The sequence below is a fragment of the Etheostoma cragini genome, chromosome 21 (genome assembly GCF_013103735.1).
Source record: "Etheostoma cragini isolate CJK2018 chromosome 21, CSU_Ecrag_1.0, whole genome shotgun sequence".
Lineage (NCBI taxonomy): Eukaryota > Metazoa > Chordata > Actinopteri > Perciformes > Percidae > Etheostoma > Etheostoma cragini.
The window spans coordinates 12160530-12181999 of NC_048427.1; the positions used below are offsets into that span (position 1 = coordinate 12160530).

General features: G+C 38.9%; 3 protein-coding genes across 8 annotated transcripts in view; 2 read left to right on the top strand and 1 right to left on the bottom strand.

The window, feature by feature from the left end:
* The window catches only part of LOC117937150 (tumor necrosis factor receptor superfamily member 12A), a 10667-nt gene extending 4731 nt beyond the window's left edge, over window positions 1–5936 (top strand). The window contains exons 2-5 of the mRNA XM_034860879.1: window positions 4250–4348; window positions 4430–4573; window positions 5438–5486; window positions 5604–5936. Coding sequence (XP_034716770.1) covers window positions 4250–4348; window positions 4430–4573; window positions 5438–5478 — 284 coding nt within the window. The 3' untranslated portion in view covers window positions 5479–5486; window positions 5604–5936. The remainder of the gene's footprint in view (window positions 1–4249; window positions 4349–4429; window positions 4574–5437; window positions 5487–5603) is intronic.
* A 1360-nt stretch (window positions 5937–7296) lies between these two features.
* Window positions 7297–17986, bottom strand: znf646 (zinc finger protein 646). Of its 5 annotated transcripts, XM_034860857.1 has the most exons (5): window positions 16966–17174; window positions 13379–16242; window positions 12793–13157; window positions 12078–12534; window positions 7297–10938 (listed from the first exon to the last, which is right to left on the bottom strand). In XM_034860857.1, the coding sequence occupies exons 2-5, from the start codon at window positions 16021–16023 to the stop codon at window positions 10044–10046; spliced, it is 4362 nt and encodes a 1453-aa protein (XP_034716748.1). In that variant the 5' UTR covers window positions 16024–16242; window positions 16966–17174; the 3' UTR covers window positions 7297–10043. The 5 variants fall into 5 exon arrangements, with proteins under 5 accessions (XP_034716748.1, XP_034716747.1, XP_034716746.1 ...); XM_034860856.1 differs by lacking the exon at window positions 16966–17174 and adding an exon at window positions 17841–17986 and having other exon boundaries at window positions 12078–13157; XM_034860855.1 differs by lacking the exon at window positions 16966–17174 and adding an exon at window positions 17499–17595 and having other exon boundaries at window positions 12078–13157.
* znf668 (zinc finger protein 668) lies at window positions 17513–20602 on the top strand. Of its 2 annotated transcripts, none has more exons than XM_034860865.1 (2): window positions 17513–17643; window positions 18230–20602. In XM_034860865.1, exons 1-2 carry the CDS (start codon window positions 17607–17609, stop codon window positions 20209–20211), a joined length of 2019 nt encoding a protein of 672 aa, XP_034716756.1. In that variant the 5' UTR covers window positions 17513–17606; the 3' UTR covers window positions 20212–20602. The 2 variants fall into 2 exon arrangements, with proteins under 2 accessions (XP_034716756.1, XP_034716755.1); XM_034860864.1 differs by having other exon boundaries at window positions 17526–17639; window positions 18218–20602.
* The last annotated feature ends 868 nt before the right edge of the window (window positions 20603–21470 follow it).

The window sequence follows — 21470 nt, forward strand, 5'->3', positions numbered from 1 at the left end:
TTGGAAAAAGGCTGCAATGAAACAAAGAGTGAAAAATTTAAAGGGGTCTGAATACTTTCCGTACCCACTGTATGTTGAAAAAAGGGATAAAAACGTCATAGTATAACATGTCAAAAAAAGTTATGTAAGAGTCATAATACAGTATGTCAAACAAACGATAAAAAGTCATGGTATAGTATGTTGAAAAAAGTGATTAAAAGTCCTAGTATATTATGTCAAACAAGTTATAAAATGAATAGTATAGCATGTTGAATAAAAGTCATAGTGAAGTATGTTGTGAAAAGGGATAAAAAGTCATAGTATAGCTGGCAAGAAAAGTGATACAAATTCACATTTCAAATAATGTAGTTAGGTATGTTGAAAAAAGTGAATGAAAAGTCATAGTATAGTATGTTGGATAAAATGATAAAAACTCCTAGTAAATTATGTCAAAAAAATGATACAAATGTCATAATATAGTATGTTGAAAAAAGTGACAAAAAAGTCATAGTATAGCATGTGGATAAAAGTGATTAAAAGGTCATACTATAGTATGTTGACAAAAGTGATAACATGTCAAAAAAGTGATGTGATAGTCATAATACAGAATATCAAAAAATTGATAAAAAGTCACCATGTATTGTGTCAAACAAAGAGATGAAAAATTTGAAGTATACTGTAGCATGTCAATAAAAATGATGAAAAAGTCATAATACATTATGTTGACATTTTTTTTTAAAGTCATAGTGTCACATGTTGAAAAATAGATAAAAAAGTCCTTGTTTAACATGCCAAAGTAATAAGAATTCATATTATAGCATGTTGAATAAAAGTCATAGTATTCAAGTATTCAATGAAGTCATACTATAGTTTGTCGAAAAAGGTCCTAGTATAGTATGTCGAAAAAAGTGATAAAAAGTCATAGTATAGTTTGTCAAAATAACAGATAAAAAAAGTCATAGTATAGTATGATGAAAAAAATGATATGAAGTCATACTATAGTTTGTCGAAAAAAGTCCTGGTATAGTATGTTCAAAAAGTGATATAAAGTCATGGTATAGTTTGTTGATTAAAGTGATAAAAAATATTTAGTATAGTATGTCGAATAAATTGAGAGTCATAGTATAGTATGTCAAAAAAGTAATAAAAGACAGACTTAGTGCAGTATGTCAAACAAAGTGTTGCAACAGTCATAGTAAATTGAAAAAATAGCATAGCATGTTAAAAAAGCCATGGTAAAGTATGTTGAAAAAAGTGATAAAAAAGTCACGTATAGCATGTCATAAAAAGTGATGGTATAAAACGTCAAAAAAGTCATAGTATAGCATGTGATAAAAAAAGGATAAAAAAAGGGATAGTCCTCAAAACATAAAGGATTTGATCTGCCAACCTTCCGTCTTCTAGGTACTCTCCTATCACCCTAAGCTATGCAACCCAACAGAAACCTGTGTTGTTTTAGCCTATTTTTCCCTTTCATTTAGCATATTTTACTTAAAAAACAAGTCTTAGTATAGTACATCAAAAAAAGTAATGCAAAAAAGTCATATTAAAGCAAGTCGAAAAAGTGATACAAATGTCAGAGTCTAGTTTGTCAAAATAACAGATAAAAAAAGTTATAGTGTAGCATGCTGAAAAAAATGATATGACGTCATACTATAGTTTGTCGAAAAAGGTCCTAGTATAGTATGTCGAAAAAAGTTATAAAAAGTCATAGTATAGTTTGTCAAATAACTGATAAAAAAGTCATAGTATAGTATGATGAAAAAAATGATATGAAGTCATACTATAGTTTGTCGAAAAAAGTCATAGAATAGTATGTCGAAAAAAGGGAAACATAGTCATACTATAGTTTGTCGAAAAAAGTGATAAAAAGTCATGGTATTGTTTGTTGATTAAAGCGATAAAAAATATTTAGTATAGTATGTCGAATAAAGTGAGAGTCATAGTATAGTATGTCAAAAAAGTAATAAAAGACAGACTTAGTGCAGTATGTCAAACAAAGTGATGCAACAGTCATAGTAAATTGAAAATATAGCATAGCATGTTAAAAAAGGCCAGGTATACTATGGCAAAAAAAATGGATAAAAAGTCAGAGAATAGTTTGTCGAAATAACAGATAAAAAGTCATAGTAGAGTATGATGAAAAAAGTGATATAGAGTCATATTATAATTTGTCAAAAAAGCGACAAAAAGTCATGGTACAGATGGTTGAATGAGGGATAAAAAGTCATAGTATAGTTTGTTGATTAAAGCAATAAAAAATATTTAGCATAGTATGTCGGATAAAGTGAGAGTCATAGTATAGTATGTCAGAAAAGTAATAAAAGACAGACTTAGTGCAGTATGTCAAATAAAGTGAGGAAACAGCCATAGTAAATTGAAAAAATAGCATAGCATGTTAAAAAGTCATAGTAAAGTATGTTGAAAAAAGTGATAAAAAGTCTTAGTATAGCATGTCAAAAAAAGTGACATAAAGTCATACTATAGTTTGTCAAAAAAAGTCATAGTATAGTATGTTGACAAAAAATGATTCAAAAGTCAGAGTATAGTTTGTTGAATAAGTGATAAAAAGTCTTACTATAGTTTCTTCCTCAAACATATACGATTTGCGCGTGAGATTCATAGTATAGTATGTCAAAAAAGTAGTAAAAGACAGATTTAGTGCAGTGTGTCTAATAAAGTGATTCAACATAGTGATAGCATGGTCATAATGGCACAAAGTCATAGTAAAGTATGTTGAAAAAAGTGATAAAAAATTCATAATATAGCATTTCAAAAAAAGTGATAAAAAGTCTTAGTATAGCATGTCGGAAAAAGTGATATTAAGTCATACTATAGTTCGTCAAAAAAAGTCATAGTATAGCATGTGATAAAAAATTATAAAAAAAGGGATAGTCCTCAAAACAATAAGGTGATGCAACAGTCATAGTACTGTATATTGAAAAAATAGCATAGCATAGCATAGTATGTTGAAAAAAGACATAGTAAAGTATGTTGAAAAAAGTGATAAAAAGTCATAGTATTGTATCTCGAGTACAGTAATAAAAAAGACTTTGCATAGTATGTTGAATAAAATGATGAAAAAGTCATAGAATAGTAGGTATAAAAAAGTGATAAAAAGTCACTATGTCGAAAAGGTGATAAACAAAAGGTCATATTATAGTGTTGAAGGAAGTGATAAAAAGTCTTAGAACAGTATGCCAAAAAGGTCATAGTATAGCATGACGATAAAAGTGATGTAAAAGGTCATAGTATAATATATAGAAAAACGTAATAAAAAAAGTCATACTATAGTGTCGAAAAAAGTGATAAACAAGTCTTAGTAAAGTGTGTTGAAAAAAGTCGTGGTATAGTATGTTGAATAAAGTGTTGAAAAAGACTTAGTTTAGTATGTTGAATTAAGTAATGTAACAGTCACAGGATGTACCATGTCAAAAAAGCGATTAAAAAGTCATAAACCCAGCATAGCATCTAGAAAATTTCATAGTATAGCATGTCGATATAAGTGATATAAAAAGTCATAGTATAGTATAATGAAAAAAGTGATAAAATAGTCATACAATATTGTAAAAAAAAAAGTGATAAAAAAATGAATGTATAGTCTTCAAAAAAAGTTTTTGTATAGTATGTCGAATAAAGTGATAAAAAAGACTTGTTGTATGTTGAATAAATTGAGGTAAGAGTCATAGTATAGTATATCAAAAACGTGATAAAAAGACTCGGTACAGTATGTTGTATAAAGTGATGCAAGAGTCTATTACAGCATGTCGAAAAAAAAGAGTGATAAAAGTGATAGTAAAGTATGTTGAATAAAGTGATGTAAGAGTCATAGTATAGTAATTCAAAAAAGTGAAAAAAAGTCTTGGTATAGTAATGTTGAAAAAAATGATAAAAAAGTCATAGTATAGGATGTTGAATAAAGTGATAATAAATGTCAGATTAGTACGTCCAAAAAAGTCATGAAATAGTCAGAGTATAGTATGTATGCCATAAACATTCACAAAAACATATATCATATGTTAAAAAGAAGTATTTTATGAATCATATATTCACAGTACGCTCTTTCATATAAAAGTCCTTCGAGACCCCCGTGAAGGGTTAGGTCACAAAAAGTGTACATTGAAAATCTCCCCCCCAAATGTTTAGTGTTCTCATGGCCCTGCTCCATATTGAAATATTTCATACAGGCTTAAGGACTGTTAAATATTTCATAAATCATAAAAAATGTTTTGCACTCTAAACTAAACCTCTGATGTTTTGCTGTGTGCAGGTCAGTGTGGCAGATTAGAGTTTTGGAACCCAGATTTCGACGTTTGTGTGCCCTGTGCATCATGCAAGCAGTACCCAAAGACCCCGTCATGCAACACATGTAAGACAGTGAATCAGTAAACGTATTTATACAGTGATGTCCTTTCTTTCAGTGTTAAAGTTCTTTTCCATCATCCAACAGGTAAATCTGTGGATGAGACACCTGACGTGTGGAAACTGGCAGCCATCACCAGCTTCTCAGTGCTGGCTGTGGTGCTGGTCGGTGCAGCGCTGATTATCGGAGTCATGGTGCATCGACGCAAGTCACACAAACGGCCTCTACGTGGTGAGTTTCTTCAAACATGAAATCTGATATCAAAATCATGAAATCAACCTGAATCAAAAAGAATGGTTGCATTTGAAAATAGTGTTCTTTTGTATGGCAAAATAAAATTCTAGTGTCAAATATGGTTTAAGTGTTTCTAACACCAGATGTTGTCATGTCAAATTGTCATCAACCATTAATACAAAATATGTCATTTTTACATCATTTTTTTCCCACTGCATTACCTGGGATTAGAAAAGTTTTTTCTCAATTCCTGATTTCAGCAGGGTTTTGATTTGCTTTTTCGTCTGTTCCAAATATTGCGTGACCATTGTCTCAGAGGTGGCAACTATAATTATCAAGAACATGTTCTCTGTGAGGGCATAGAATGAAAACAGTATTTTTTGTGATATTCCAGGCTAATAGAGATGAGTTATTGATGACAAAGATTACTTTGGGTATAAGCAATGCTTTAAAATCATGTTTGCTGATGCAAAGTGATTCTTAGTAATCCTGAGCATGCTGTGTGCAATTCCCTTTTCTGGAATGAAAGCTTTGCAGTGGTGTCACAAACCATCAAAAATGATGATTGTCTCTTCTATTTAGAGACTATATGCCTTCATTACAGAAGCCATTTTAATGTGTCACAGTATTAAAAGCACAAGTGCAAACAATTAAATTCATTTCATTTAACTGCTTCAGTTTCAGGGTCCTGTATTGTGACCCATAACAGAGCAAAGTTAATGTTATCAGTAACACCTGTGCTATTCCCACTATGATAAGTCAAAATGTCTGCTGTGAAAAACGCCTTTTGCCAACAATTTAGATATGCCATCACTATGCTGGGATGGTAAAAATGCTCATTTCTGTCTTGATTTATTACAGAACCCATTGAAGAAACTGCGGGGCCACTTTATCAAGCTTAAACATTTCAGTAGGTATAATTTTCACTTTGTCACAACATGGGTTACAGACTTTTGTAACTAATATCAATATCAATTTAAATGGGAATCTACTTTTTTGACTGTAATCATTGTCATGGCCTCCACAGCCTCATCTTAATCTGGAAACAGATGTGACAGAACCAAGGAGAAACTGGTTCAGAATCCGGTTGGAGGAACCTCTGGACCATGAACTTTATACTCTGACTGCAGGGTATCTCTTCACCAGAATTGGACCATTTTAATTTATTAGACTGTTGAGAGAAGAGATGTGCCCAGATCTCACGCTCAGTGTTGGTCCGACAGTGACCACAGGAGGGACTCTCACACCTCTGTATAGTAAAAACAATAGATGTAGTGGTGTCATTCTCAGATATTGTGCCTTAAATAACTAATATTTTAGTCTGGAAGACCTTTGTTGGTTTACAGATGTTTGATTCCAATACTTCCTTCAGAGAGATGGATGCTTTCCAAATTCTGTATTGTATTTTCCAGCAGGACTCCGATGAATGTAACACAGCTACTGCTGCCTGCAGGCCTGCAGTTTGTCCTTCCGCTATTCAGCGGGGTTAGACGGGTCTCTCTACTTGTCATTTACCATGATACCCTCTTAAAGATAAATCACATGTGAACTGTTAGGCACATTAAGGCCATTTGAATGTAGCTTCTTTAACAGTAAGTGAAATGTATTCTAGCCTCCGTCCCTGCCAGTACTTGTGTGTACCTGCTCTTTTAGTCGCCTGAGCAAGCTGTAGATGAACAGTCACTGTTACTGGGTCTCCTGAGATCAACAAAGACCAATTATTGCAGGTTATTACAATATTGTCTGTTTTAATGTGTTTATAATTATATTTTAGGAGATGTTAGCTGGACTTTTCTTTCTGTCACAACCCCAGAACTCACACGTTATTGTCCCTGCACTTGTAGGGCAGGATGTTTGAAACACTAGACACAATATCCCAAACTGCTAACATGTGGGAATGTTGCAAGGAATGTACTGTAGTAAAGGAAATGACACCTACAGCACTTTAGGTGGAGCTACACAATCACTATGCTTACTCAAACTCTGACCTGTCGAATCGTTTCAGATCTGAAGATAAATGTCGAGATGTCTGTTTGTTATTTTGTAGCCAGGGAGGACCATGGTGGCCAGGGTTGTTGTTTTCCACCTTTATATAGTTCAGGATGTTTTCTATCTTCAAAGCATCAGCACTATGTGGTTCCTGTTGGAGCTAAATCCTGCTCCAACATTACTGGTGTTTTTTGGTGACCAACAGTGTTTTTAGTTCATATTTTGGATATGTCTGCTTGTGGGTATACCGCTTGCCCTCTGGCAGCAAAATTAGAATTACTTAAAATGCAGACACACCTTTTCTTATTATTTTCTTTAGATCTGTATATTATTTATTTTGTTTCAAGTAAATTGCAGTGTTGTTTTGCATCAACTGCAATTAACAAGCACATTTTTTAAGGGACTCCAGTGAGGATTTTTGTTGAACTTCCACCAGGCCAGCTGACAATCATAATGAGCAGTAACTAACATTTTCTCATTATTCTTCATGCTTTCTATTTCTAATTGTATATACTGTACATGCACTGGCTTTAGTTAATGCAATCTTATAAACTGCTCTTTGTACCAAATGTATTTTAATAAAACTGACAACTTCCAATTATATTGCAAGTTTTGTTGGTATGCAAACTGCTCCTTTTTCTGGTATGTAACATTTATCTTAAGCATCTCAATATGTACAGAGAGACAACATACATTCACTATCATTTGGAAGAATATGGACAAAAAACACATTGTACTTTCCAAGTTTTTTAATTCAACTACTTTCGTTTCAATAATTTGCTTATATTCTAAACTAAGTTCTACCAAAGAAGTAAAAATCAGCGGCTTCAGAGTGACAAAATAGTTATATAAATATGAATTGAGAGCAGACATTTTGGAGCACTGAAAATCCAATAAATCAGAACATGTGGTATATGCTTTATTACACAATAGCTAATCTAGCAGTTTTCACCTGCTGAGTAAAATCTGAATGTACATAGATCCAACCGATATTTTCCTTGAAATATTTACAGAAAGAGCTCTGAGATTAACACAGCCCACAAATACCAGGCTGTGGTTGTGATCCTGACAGAGGAGTGAACATGTTAAGTGCCACAGGGAGATTGGATGGCGAACATTGTAAAACATAAGTTGATAGTTTAAACTCAAATATGCATGTGTCGTTTACATGTAGGCTACCGTGGCATACAAATATGTTACAGTAAGTAAATCTAAATCGTTACAATTAACCCATACGATTTTATATCGTGTCAGAAAATGGCAAGTTGCCATAATTTGTCAAGGCTAGTGTCAGTATACTGAAACTGCTGCACCGCACTTGAAAACACGACAAAACAAATGAGATGTACTTTTTCATGCACTGAAACAATACTTTCAGCATATTGCTTAAATATTACGACCCGCAAACTAGCTGAGGTGAACTATTGAACAGTCGACTCTTTGCCTGTCGAAACCCAGACGGACGACAACAGGTCAGTTATAGACTTCCTGTCCTCCTTAGGCTACAAGTGTCACATCTACAAATATAACTCTGAAAACAAGAAACTGCTGAGAAACAACAAATTTCTGAAGAAAACGGCTTCTGCGAACCAAAAAGTAAAACCTTAAAATTGATGCTTCATCCATTCCATTTGAACTGATAACTGTCTCTATCATGACAGTGTATTCTCTACAATTAAGCTGCATGAGGCATTAAGTAGCAGTTGCTAGGTAGGCAGGGCTTTCCGTGAGGTATTTCATACTTCTGACCAGTGCCAAACATACACAAAATGTAATGTATAAGGCATAAAGAAAATCTAATTTCAGACTATATTATAAAAACAAAGGCCGTGTGTTCTTTTAAGATAGATTTCTGATAAGAAACTACTTTAGGAACAGCAGGCACATTAGACAACTTGGCAAAAAAATAACCCAGAGAATCAATAATTGCACATTTTTTCCACAGAACGTAAAGTGGTTCATGAACAGGACAGTGAAAATATAACTGGTTAGTCCTTATTAATCCATAAAGTCCTGGTGTGTTTGTAGTAATACTTGTGCTTGGACGAATTTCTTTTAAAAATACAGTCACTCTATGTGATTGTAATAAAAGCCTTTGTGAAGGAGGAAATCCATGGAGACAAAAAGGAACCCCTTTCACTTCACTGTTGCAATACTTCTGTTACTGCTTTAAGACGTTTTAACGGTTGGCGGTTGAAGAGGTTCACCAATCAAAAGATAGAATTTAAAAAAATCTAATTATGCAATGGGCAACATAAAATCAACATTGTGGTTTACATTATATAACAAGTACAGCGAGAGAGGACTCTTGTTCACATCAAAATGCTACAATTGACTTACATTTTAGGCACTGGCACTTCAACATAACGGATACTCCTCAAAGATTTTAAGATGGATGATAATTCAACAGCATGCGCTGCAAGTGGAGCTGCAGCTAACTGTTGAAGTGACTTTGACACCCGTTACATAAGTTAAATTATGAGTGTTGAAATGGCACAATTTCAAAAGAAAATGCTCAGATCAGAAACGGATGAATGAATCTACAATGTTCACATCAGGTTCCTTTGGAAGGTTTATCCTGAGTGCTGCCAGTAATGCTCGGCTCATTCATTCCTGCCTGTTGTAACAGAGAACTATAAAAGTAAATACAAATCGATTGATGGCGTTCCTTAAAAGGCTACATGAGCTTTAGAAGACTTTTTTTTTTTTTTTTTTTTTTTTTACAACATCCATAAAAGCGTTTCTACTAAAATATGCACATAAAATAACAGGAATAAATTATTAAATACATCCAATTTTTAGCATACAATGTCACTTGACGTGGATATTATTAGCAGTACGACTATTAACTTGATAATAGGATTTCAGTAAATCACTTTGCCGCCGACCTTTGGACACACCCAGAGGTATTTGACTTGACAGGCTTGCCCTATGTGAGATCCAAAAGGAAAGTGAGCAGTCCTTTGACACTCACGGCGAAGCTGAAGAAAGGATTCAGAGATAAATATAGTTTGTATATTTTGTTTCCTAAGGAACTTACAGAGGCACTGAACACAATTAAACATAGCAAGTGAGGAGAAATAACTATTACAACAGTAGTGTGTTTAAAAACAACAACAAAAAAAACACGTTATCAGTGTTATTGTTGTTAACATGGACCTGGGCTGCACTTCTCTGTTCACTTTGGTTGGTTGGTTTGTCACTGAGAAATGAGCCGCGACTAATATCATCATCCGCCCTGTATTGTGGGATTCTGTGTATTCATGGAAAACATTGAGGCCTTATTAAGACCTGACCCATAAACCCTTCGGAGACTTTTGAGTCATGTAACCATTTGTTGTGGAGGTAAGACAGGAAGTCAGTAATGAAATGTGTGGCACTTTCTGAAAAAAATAAATACTGTTTTACAATTATTGATAGAGGGATGAATAAAAGAGGACTGGCTGTCCTCTTCTCTTATACGCTCTGGAATCTGACTTCAAAGGAAAGACCCCATGTCCAAGTCCATAAACGCATTAGCATCCATGCTAAAAGAGGAGTTGTAGGTCTGGGTGTTCTGGTGCATCTTCTGATGGTGCCGCAGGTTGGACTTGCTGGAAAAGCTCTTGTCGCACAGAAGGCAAGCAAAAGGCTTCTCTTTGGTGTGGATTCGTCGGTGGCAAATGAGCTGTGTGGACACGCGGAACGCCTTCCCGCACTCAAGACATTGGTAGCGCTTGGGCTCTGTATGAATGCGCCGGTGGTTCTTGAGAGCCATAAGGTTTGTAAACTCCTTCTGGCAGACAGAGCAGAAGAAGGAGCCTGTCTTGTGGCTGTTCTTGTGGTTGAGGAGGGAGCCAGCATGGCGGTAAGTGCGCCCGCAGTGCTCGCACACATGGCACTTCTCCTCTGTGCCAGCAGACTCGTTACTCTTCTGTGAATGGGTGATGCTTCCTGGAATATGGGACAAAGGGAGCGGAACCTGCTTGTGCACCCCGTCCATCCTTAAACTCGGATTTGTTCCTGAGTCCCAGCAGATGTTGCTATCTACAGGTTCATCCACACGTTGTTGATAGGGGTCCTGAGCCCCGTGGTGCATGTCCTGGTGCTGCTGGTAGCTGGCTGTGTTGGGAAAGCTCTGCTGGCAGGGGCTGCAGACCACCGACCGGTCCTTAGCGTGCACCTCCATGTGGCTCTGCAGGTGTGTGACCAGACAGAAGGTCTTGCCACACTCGGGGCAGCAGTGACGCCTCATCTGGGAGTGTATCTGTAGAGTGAGAGGGTCAGGAAATGTCTGGAGACACAAGGTACAGTGGTGGAGGTTTTCGGAGTGTGTCTTTTTATGGTTGAGCAGAGAGCCAGCGTGGCGGTAGGAGCGCCCACACAGGTCACACCTGCAGTAGGGATATGTTAATATTCAATACCTGATATTACGCCATAATTAAAATCATTTCCCAAAACAATGAACTATTACCAAAAAATATTATACTTAAAAAAAAAATCCTGACCAATACTGGATCTAATACCAATACTTTGAAATTACAATAACGGTTGGCTGAGATATTTTTTGTTGTAAATATATTTAATTGACTTTCAAAAAATACAAAACATGAAATATATTTGACTTCAATTCACCTCATCATCCCCTAACTACAAAGAAGTTTCAAATATGTTGACAAATTGAAATCCCCATTCCCAAACTTAACACCCACCCACAGGATTACAGCTCACAAAATACATTCAGGTGAAGAGGGAAAAAAAATATAACAGGATATCTTTGAGCCAATGAGAAAAGGACAGAGGAGCGTGTTGCTTTCATTTTGAAACATTTGCAGGGAGTGTAGGGAAATCTATAACCACATGAGCTTTATTTGGTAAGAGAGCACAGCATTTCTTCAATGTTAAACCAAAGAGTGCACAGACTGGGTCAAGGTAAAATGTAATGGCTGCAACAATTTCAGGAATCAAAAAGTCCACGCTCAAATTGGCGTTTTGTTCCCCTTGCACGGTTGATATAGTCAGGTTTTTAAAAAGGTGTGGGGGGGCCGAGGTTATTGCTGCATTCTGCTTTATTTATGTTATCACGCACTATTAGCATGTCTTCTGTATGTGACTGAATCCTTGTGATTGATGGGGTGGAAGCTGCTTGACAAGCTTGCAGAACCAAAAATCTGTTAGCCATATCTCCAATTCACAGACATTGTGTCTGGATTTCAAGATAGGTTTTTCCTTATCATTAACAATGACACATTAGAAAAACAAATATTGTTGATAAGGATTCTTTCAACTTGTTAAAATTGATTATACCTAAGATGAGTACTGTGTGGGACATTTTACAGTTGAAAAATAAACTTGGCAGTAAATGTATCTTTTCAATCTTCTTTTCTTTTACATTTTCTATCCTAATCTATCAGTATGGTCAGGACAGCTTTGTTAAACAATTAAAAATATATATATATAAAAAACATCCCCATAATGACTAATAGACTAAACATATTGTACATTATCAGTTCAAAATTAGACAGTAACTCACATGAAGCACTTGTCTCCCCTCTCTGACTGCTGGACTCCAGCTCTCGGGGAGTTCTCCTGACCTTTGCGGCAGCGGTGCCTCTTTAGGCCAGACCTGCCTTGGAAGCTCTTTCCACATGCAGGACAGCGGAAGTGACTCGCCACCCGGTTGTGGATCCTCTGGTGGTTGTGCAGGATACTGGCGAGGCGGAAGGCCTTTCCACATGTGAGACATGCATACTTTTTCTTCTGTGTATGGATACGTGTGTGATTGCGTAAAGCCATGGGGTTAGTGAAGGGCTTAGAGCAGAAGGTGCAACTGAAGTGTCCTGTCTTGTGGGTGTTTTTGTGGTTCAGGAGTGAGCCTGCATGACGGTAGCTGCGATTACATATGTTGCATGTGAAAGGCCTCTCCACTTTATTTGGAGACAGGTTTCTTTGTGCATCACTGCTGCCTGATGGTCCATCACAGGTGTGGGCTGTCAGTTGGTCAATAGAGAGAAAGGGTTGCTTACATTCCTTACACTTTAACGCTCTAGATTTTATACCCCTCCTGCCTGCGGCCCCATCCTTTCTGAGGCCTGCACAAACGTGGGCTAATAGCTGTTTCTTTGCCCTAAAGCCTTTTCCACAGTTTTGGCAGGAGTGCTTTTTATATGCAAAGTGGGTGCGCAAGTGGTTCTTCATTGCTAGTTGATTGGAGTAAGTGTTGTTACAAACGGAACAGTAATATTCACCTGTTTTATGGGAGTTCCTGTGGTTGACCAGACTTCCTGCGTGGCGGTATGTACGGCCACACTGGTCACAGGCAAAAGGCCGCTGATCACCTACATCCTCTGATTTGACTGAAGACTCACACTTTGTTTGGTCTCTCTTCCTTCCAGGCAGCTGCTTGGAGCGCCGAGATGAAGTAAAAGCCTGATTGGCATTTGAAGTTAAGGACTGCACTTCTCCGTCTGACCTGGGCCCATTCATCTGCATGAGGGCCTGGATCTGGTTGTTGAGGTCCTGGATTTTAGCTTTGTTCTCTTTGTGCCTTTTCAGGTGATTCAGTAACTGTTTTTGAATTTTGAAGGCTTTTCCACACTCATTGCAAGTATGCCTGGGGAAGGAGATTAGGCAAACTGGTTAATTCTGTTTTTACCAAACAGGGAGCCATGATGACAAAACAATCGCAACAACAAACAAAAAACCTCTACAGGCGACTCTTTGCTTTTTTTGTTAAACAATTATTCATAATTTCCAACATGCATTTAGTTTGCAACATGAGTATGTTATTTAAGAGTTTTAAATGTATCAATGTGTATTCTTGCTAGAACTAACCTCTTAATATCGAAGTGGGACCTCTGGTGGTTTTTAAGGGCCAACAGGTTGTAGAAGCGCTTCTGGCAGACGAGGCATCTGAATACACCTGTTTTGTGGGACTTTTTGTGGTTAAGTAGGGAGCCTGCATGTCTGTATGAACGCCCACACTGATCACATCTGTACTGACGATCTTCGGCATCGTGAGTTTCTTTGACATGACTCGTGTCTTCATGCTGGGCAACATCATTTACATTAATTTCCTCTTTACCACATGTGGACTTATCTGTCCGCTCAGCTTTGCAACCATGGTTTTCAAGATGATTGTAGCTGGTGCAGAAGATGCCACAGCTGCCACAGATGATACTCTGTGCTTCCTCCTTGCCTCCGGACACATCACTGTTGCTCATATGTAAATGAGTAGCATTATCCACCTGGTCTTCGTTGTGTAGAAGCTGATGAGTTATCAGGTCCTGCCTATTGGCAAAACTTTCTCCACATGTGCTACAGATCATCATCTCTCCAGGTTCATCATCTTTCACTTCTTCATGAGAGGACATGGAGGAAGGCCCTGAGCTTGCAGGAGTACCGTGGGACTGTGTGTGGCCTCTGAGATGGCTCCTGAGAGCTCTCATGCTAGTGTAGCTGTTTCCACATATAGAGCACTGATAAAGATCTCCATCATCATCATCATCCTCCTCATTTACACCTTCTCTGCCACCATTCAGCTGATCACTGTTCATATCGTCATGGAAGTTCTGTTCAAAGTAACTTTGGCTTTCATTCAGACCATGGAACTCAACATTACTTCCTGGATTTCCAATGGCACAGGGATCACTACTGTCCTGGAAATGTATATTGCTGCCATAGTCCCTGCTAGTAGTGTCATGTTGCTGCTGTAGCAGTGGGCAACTGTGAGACCTAATCCCTGCAATATCTCCAAATGTTTCACCACAGTCTGCACACATGTGCCTCTGCATCAGGTGTTCGTTGTGAGGTAGATGCACAGTCATGTCCTGGGAAAAGTCCTGATTAAAATGCTCATGGTACAAAGCTCCATTGTTGTGGTCAACTCCATTCTCCTGATCAATACTAAGCACAGGGAGAACGTGAGCCTCCTCCTCCTCCTCCTCCTCCTCCTCTTCTTCTTCTTCATCCTCCTCCTCCTCCTCATCATCATCTTGAGAAGAGAAACAGCCCTGTTGGTTATCCAGAGTCAGAGGCTCCGAGGAGAGCCAGTCTCCCTCATTGCTGAGGTCAAAAGATGACTGAGCTTTGTGGAGACGAAGATGACTTTTGAGGGCAGCCAGGTGAGGATAGCTCTTTCTGCAGATGGAACACTGGTAAATCCCAACCTGATGTGACCTTTTGTGGTTGATGAGGCTCCCAGAGTGCCGGTAGCTTTTACCACATATATGACACTTGAAGGGACGCTTATCCGAATCTACGGTTGAAGTCTCTTCCATTTCAGTTGCACTGTCAGTGTTTTGAGTGTGCTTCAGGGCAGCATTGAGAATGTTCAATGTGTCTATGATTGGTGGTTCTCCCTGAGTGCTATTGGAAGGTGGTGTTTGATTGTTGGAGCAGTCAGAGTACTCCTGGCCGTTATTACTAATCTGCTCCTGTGACTGATCAAAGCTTAAATCATTATCTATTGAGGATACTGAGGGAACATTATTTATAGGGGATGCATAAAAATTTGACTCAGGCGAAGCAATACTGTCATATGATGTATTATGGTTTTCTGACAAGGTATCTTGAAGGCCAAACGACAGAGATGAAGAGTTATGCATTTGGATGTGTTCCTGGAACTCTTTATCATTGGGGAATAGTACCTGACACAAATGGCAAAAAGTTACTGGAGTATCCTGGCTCTGAGGTGAAAACTGTTCCGATGGTTCACCAGTGTGTGACCCGGCCACTGAATCAGGGTCTGTCACACTTCTTGACTTGTGAGATCTCTGGTGGCTGTAGAGTGCCGCCATGTTATTAAACAGTTTGAAACACACTGTGCATTCAAACTTTCCCACTTGGTGAGTCTTTTTATGATTGGTCAGGCTTCGAAGATGTATATATGATTTGTCACACAAATCACATCTGAAAGGTCGATTTGCTGCATCCTCAGAAGTCTCAGATTCTGCGTTATAAACAACCTCAGACTTGTCCTCAGCTGGGCTATTTTCTGTAGAAGTCCCAGCACTGGCAGACTGCTCACTGAGATGATGTGGGTGGTTACTTTCAATTTGATGTGTGGAATATTCCATGTCTACCTTTCTAAACGACTGCTCCTTTACTCGCCTGGCAAGATGAACCTTCTCATGTGTAGTCAGCTGTGTTGCCAGACGAAAACCTTTCCCACATTCGGCACAGGAGTACTTTTTCTGTGAAGTATGGCTCCGGAGATGACTCTTCAGGGCTAAAGCATTAGAGTTTTTTTTACCACAGATGTTACATTGAAAGGTACCTACTTCGTGAGTCTTTTTGTGGTTAGCTAAGCTACCTGCATGCCTATAACCACGTCCACATTCATCACATTTAAATTTGCGTTCTTCCTCTTGTTCAACATGAGCATCCATGTGCTTGAGCAGACTGGGCATATTGGAACATACAATGCCACATTGTTTGCAAGGGAAAACTTTTTTCCTTCCAGTGTTTTGCACTGCCATTACAAAATAGCATTTGAATGAATTGCACCAGACAAAAAGACTATGAATATGCAGGAGGGAAATGCATTAGATGCCTGGTATTGTCCGTATAAAAGGAAGACTGTTATTTACAATATGGTCCAAGAAGTGTCCAGGGAGGTAAAACGGTAGAAGATGTTGAGAACCAGTTCCACACACTTAGAAGAGTGACTTGAATTTAGGAGATGAGGCGATATAGCGCTGTTGAGGACAAAAGATATTCCAGTTAGTGCTGTGGTGAAGACATTAGCAATGTATGTAACAGTATTCAGATGTATGCAATACGTCGTGTAGATGTTATTGCAAACTACAAATAATCTATAACTCATTTTTCCTAAAGATATTTGTTTCTTCTTTAAACAATCGTTCAACATAAGAAATTGACAACTTAGCTAACTTGTCTCATGATTGCCATGCCTTAAAAAGGTCTGTTCCCCGAATTAAATATGTAAAAGTAAATACATCTTTAGAAAGAACCACCACGATGTGGTAGTTTAAATGTGTCAGTGGCAGCAGGTAACCAGCATCATGGGCAGACTTAAATGCAGTTAGCTAGAAACTCCTGCTTGATAGCTAGCTAGCCATTTCTCTGAACCAGCAGGCTAACTGCATTAGCTAACATTATGTCAATAAACCGGGAAACGCCTCTCTACATATTTTCTGCCATTGAAAACAGCCATTTTCTCCGACATTATAAACAAACAAAAAACAGAATTAACAAAATCGTCCTGGTTATAAGGAAGAGCGGGCAGATTACTACGGTCACATTTGTATAACGGAACATTGGGCAAACGTTAGCTAGAGCAATCCCAACTAGCATCTTCATGGCTAACGTTAGCTAGCTAAACAAACATTGCACCAAAAAGCCAAGAACTCGTTTTGAATGCGGAATCACAGCGTAAACAAATACGTCGAATTGAATACCTGTTGCAGTACTGGTTCAATTCCCTCGTCCGAAGATATATTTTCATTCATTCTTTAAAAAAAAGGTTATTTTGTGTAAAGGGCAACCCCCTTTTTCCATTTGTCTTTTTTTCTTCCATCCCCATTTCCACATTGCGCTTGTTGCTAGGAAACAGGAAATGTGCAGCAGAGAAATGCTTCCCTCCCGGAAGTATAGCTAGCTAGGCTAAAGCTTATACGTCGCGTTAATACAAACATTAAAGTAACCACATAGCAAGCATTACACTCAAATACAAATCAATAACCTAAATGTTCATCTCACTATTTTGCTGCTGGTTTTTGTAAAACACCTAGCTAACGTTAAAGCATATTAGCTAAAGTTAGCTAGCTAACTCTGCCGTGGACTTCTGAGTATTGTGCACAATCTTCGCTTTAGCTTGGCACGTTTCCTTAATGACAGACAACCTGCTACCTGTAATACAACTACCATGTGCAACCGTTGGATTCTTGCTAATATATTTATTAGGTGTTTTATATTGATATTTACTCCTCACACGCATTAAAACGTTGCACACTTGGCTTGCCGAGAGCTTTCGTCATCATGGTCCTAGAGCCGTCCCCCACCCTGCAGACAGTAAACAGCAATCACCGTCTCACAGTAAATGCAGTCGTGTACCGTGGGGCCAGTTATTACTACAGGTAAGAACCCATTGTTTCTCTAATGCACATACGATGCAAAGAGAGCTAATTTGAGCTAAATCCATCCCGCATAACCACGGTCATGATGGTGACGACACTGTCGAGTGAATTGGTGCAGCCGGACACCGGTCCTAGAGCCAGCCATTTTGAGTTTGTTAAAGTGTTTAGCGAGAAAGCTAGCGAAAATGAATACGTACATATCGTTTCTCTTTTGTTAACTCCATCGTACTGACTTGAGATCTTTGATCCTTGATTCCGGTCGGGCACATGCCAGTCACACAGTGATTTCTGTCATTGCATCGCCAACTTCCTCTGGCATCAAAGCGGTTAGCTTATTGTCCCTGAGGTCCTAATGCCAGCCATTTTGTGATTTAATGCACACCCACATATAGCTATATGTATTGTTATAACGTTAAACTGATTTTTTTACAGGTACACTGTCACTGACAATCTGCTGTCCTAATTCATATCTGTCATAGACTTTAGGCTGATGTCTGAGGAACAATGTTTTAGTCTCATATTATATTTTGTTTATTTACATATTTATTACGAATATATATACATTTTTATATTAATCTATTTACAGATATAAAGATGGCCTCTCCTCAGTCTGGCAGCCCACCTCTGGCAGAGCAGTACACCCCTCCTGCACAGGACAAAGGAAGCCAACAAGAGGAAGAGCTGGTGATGGATCAGCCTGCAAAAAAACGTGGCAGAGGCAGACCTCCAAAAGCCAAAGCTTCCTTCAAATGCTCTGCTTGCACAGACGCTTTCAGGAGTCTGTCAGCTCTGCAGAGTCACAAGCTTTCAGCACATGCAAAGGACCGTCAGCAACAGCACTCATGTTCTCAGTGTACAAAAATATTCTCGAGCAAGGCCCAACTCTCAAAGCATGAGCGCACTCACTCAGCCCAGCGCCCCTTTCAGTGTCCCGACTGTCACAAGGCTTACAAGACACCCACAGAGCTACGCAACCATAGCCGCTCTCACACTGGGGAAAAACCATTTGTATGCACAGAGTGTGGTAAGGCCTTTATGCAAGCTATATGCCTGAGGATCCATATGACACAGCACAGTGGAGAGCGTCCTTACTCTTGCCGTCAGTGCTCTAAGAGCTACCCCACTCTGTCTAAACTGAAGGTGCACTTGCGCTCTCACACGGGAGAAAAGCCATACTTCTGTGCTGAGTGTGGTAAGAGTTTTGCAGATCCCTCTGTGTTCCGAAAACACAGAAGGAACCATCAAGGCCATCGGCCGTACGCTTGTGAAGAATGCGGTAAAACTTACACCGAGCTGAAGGACCTGAAAAACCATGAGCGCTCCCACACTGGAGAAAAGCCATACCTGTGCTCAGACTGTGGCAAAGCCTTCTCCCGCTCCTCCTCCCTGGCCTGCCATCAGCGCATTCACTCCCAGAACAAACCCTATCAGTGCGAGCAGTGTGGTAAAGGCTTCACCCAGCTCTCCTCCTACCAGTCTCATCTTCGCACTCACTCTGGCGAGAAGCCTTTCCTTTGCCCACAGTGTGGCAAGATGTTTTCTGACCCCTCCAGTTTCCGGCGCCACCAGCGAGCGCACTTGGGTTTCAAGCCTTATCCCTGCGATAAGTGTTCCAAGAGGTTCCGTCAGCCAGCTGATCTGGCCGTGCATGAGCGTGTTCACTCCGGAGAGCGGCCTTACAAATGCCTGAGTTGTGACAAGGCCTTTGTAGCATCATGGGATCTGCGGCGCCACATGCTTGTCCACACAGGTCTTAGGCCCTTTTCTTGTACTGAGTGTGACAAGTCATTTGCTGAGCGCTCCAGCCTCAACAAGCACCGACGTGTGCACTCTGGAGAAAGGCCTTTCAAATGTGAGGAGTGTTTGAAGTCTTTCGTGGTGTCCTCAAGCCTTCGCAAACATGAGAGAACTCACCTTGCTGAGCATTCTGAGCAGCAGCAGCAACAACAACAACCAGCGACAGAGGTCGGGTCAGCCTCAGGCTTTACTGCCCACACAACTCTTCCGCAGTTTTCCTGTACTCACTGTGATGCTACATTTGGAAGCTGGGAAGAAGTTCAGGCACATGAAAATCTTCACTCTATCGACTCCACTCCTCTGACTGTTACCAAAATCGTATCCATGGGCTCACATGTCTGTCAAACCTGCCAGGCAGAGTTTACACAGCTGGCAGACTTGCAGGAGCATGAGAAGCAGCATCCCAAGCCGAGACCTCATGCTTGCAACAGTTGCGGCAAAGGCTTCCTCAACAAATCTGGACTGCGTAAACACCAGAAGATTCACTCCACCAGCAAACCTCACAGCTGCCCTCACTGTGGCAAAGCTTTCCTGTTTGCTGCCTACCTTCGCAAGCACTTACGGACTCATGCGGACGCTGTCCCAACCGCCACACAACTCAGTGAAATGAACATTATACATACTGACCCACTTCCCTCTCCTCCACCCCCCAGTGAGGTTTCCTCCTCCACTGTTGAACCCACCTCCATATCCCTAACAGTTCCAGTGACTGTACCTGTGACTGCTTTTCAGACTCTGCCAGAGTACTTAATCAAAGAAGAGGGAATTTGAGCTTATTCTCTTTTACTTTTTTGTAGTTTTTTCCCACAAATATTTAGCAAGTGGCCTTAAATCTATTTAGTTGATGGGTCTAATAAAGTGTTTTTCAAGAAACGTTTGTCAGAAAGCTCAAAATAGTGTCCTTCATGTAAACTATCAGCGCTTTGTCACTGTTTTGCATTGCCATTGTATTTCACAGATGTAATGTATGTTATTTTAAAACATATACTGTACTATAAGTAGCCTACTATGAAATTCGTATCTGCTGTAATCTCTGTTGTAATCTTCATACAAATGTGGTGTTGCAAACATGTATGCTGATCACTTAAGATGTTGTAATTTCAGGTATGTATTTTATAATGCTTTTTAAATGCAGACTGTCTTAAAATCTTTGAATTTACAACAATTTGTACCTGTTTTACTGTGTATTTATCAGTATCATCTAATATAACATTGTCGAGTAAAATGGAAAGAAAGTCAATGGCATTTCAAAATGTTCAATCAGATGAATAACATTTTATACCAATAAAAAAAACGTGCAATGTGTAAAAAGTAGTAACGTGTTTGTGGTCTGTTTTTATGTCCATGTATAGTATATCCTGGGCATGAGAATCTTAAATGTTAAAGAGGGAGAGGTTTACAATTTGCAGCTCTCACTGCTACCCACTTTATTCCCATTAATGACACCTAATGGACCTTGACATACATTAAGGACCACTTCAACCCATGTGTACAAATAGCTGTATATATTTGCTGTGACATTTCTGAATGCTCAAATTAACAGTTTTCATGCATAATGATTCCTCCTTCCACCTTTACCAAACTGGAGGCTGATTTCACCTGCAATGGCACCAGGGACAGCATGCGCTCCAGAGCCCGTTCTAATAGACACTTCCAGAAACCTACGATGGAGGTCAGGATCTATAATCTACTGTATGAATGCTGGTATTCCTTTCTGTCCTGCTCATGGAGCTGTTGCCTCCCACCTTGATTTTCAGGCTTATTTCGTATGTACTCCATCACTCACTACCTTTGCAACTATTTAACTATTTTTTTTCTGATTTACAATATATGAATTACAAGGATGCATATTCACTGTGTATCTCAAAAACAATAAGTGCATATTCGGAAAAGCAAAAACTAATGCTTAGCTGCTGTTGTGTGATTACATTTTCTGTACACAACAAGTTGGATATATTAAAATACAATTACATAATCATCAGAACTATATTAACTGTTGTGTTGTTGGCTTACACACTGTGTGATCTGTT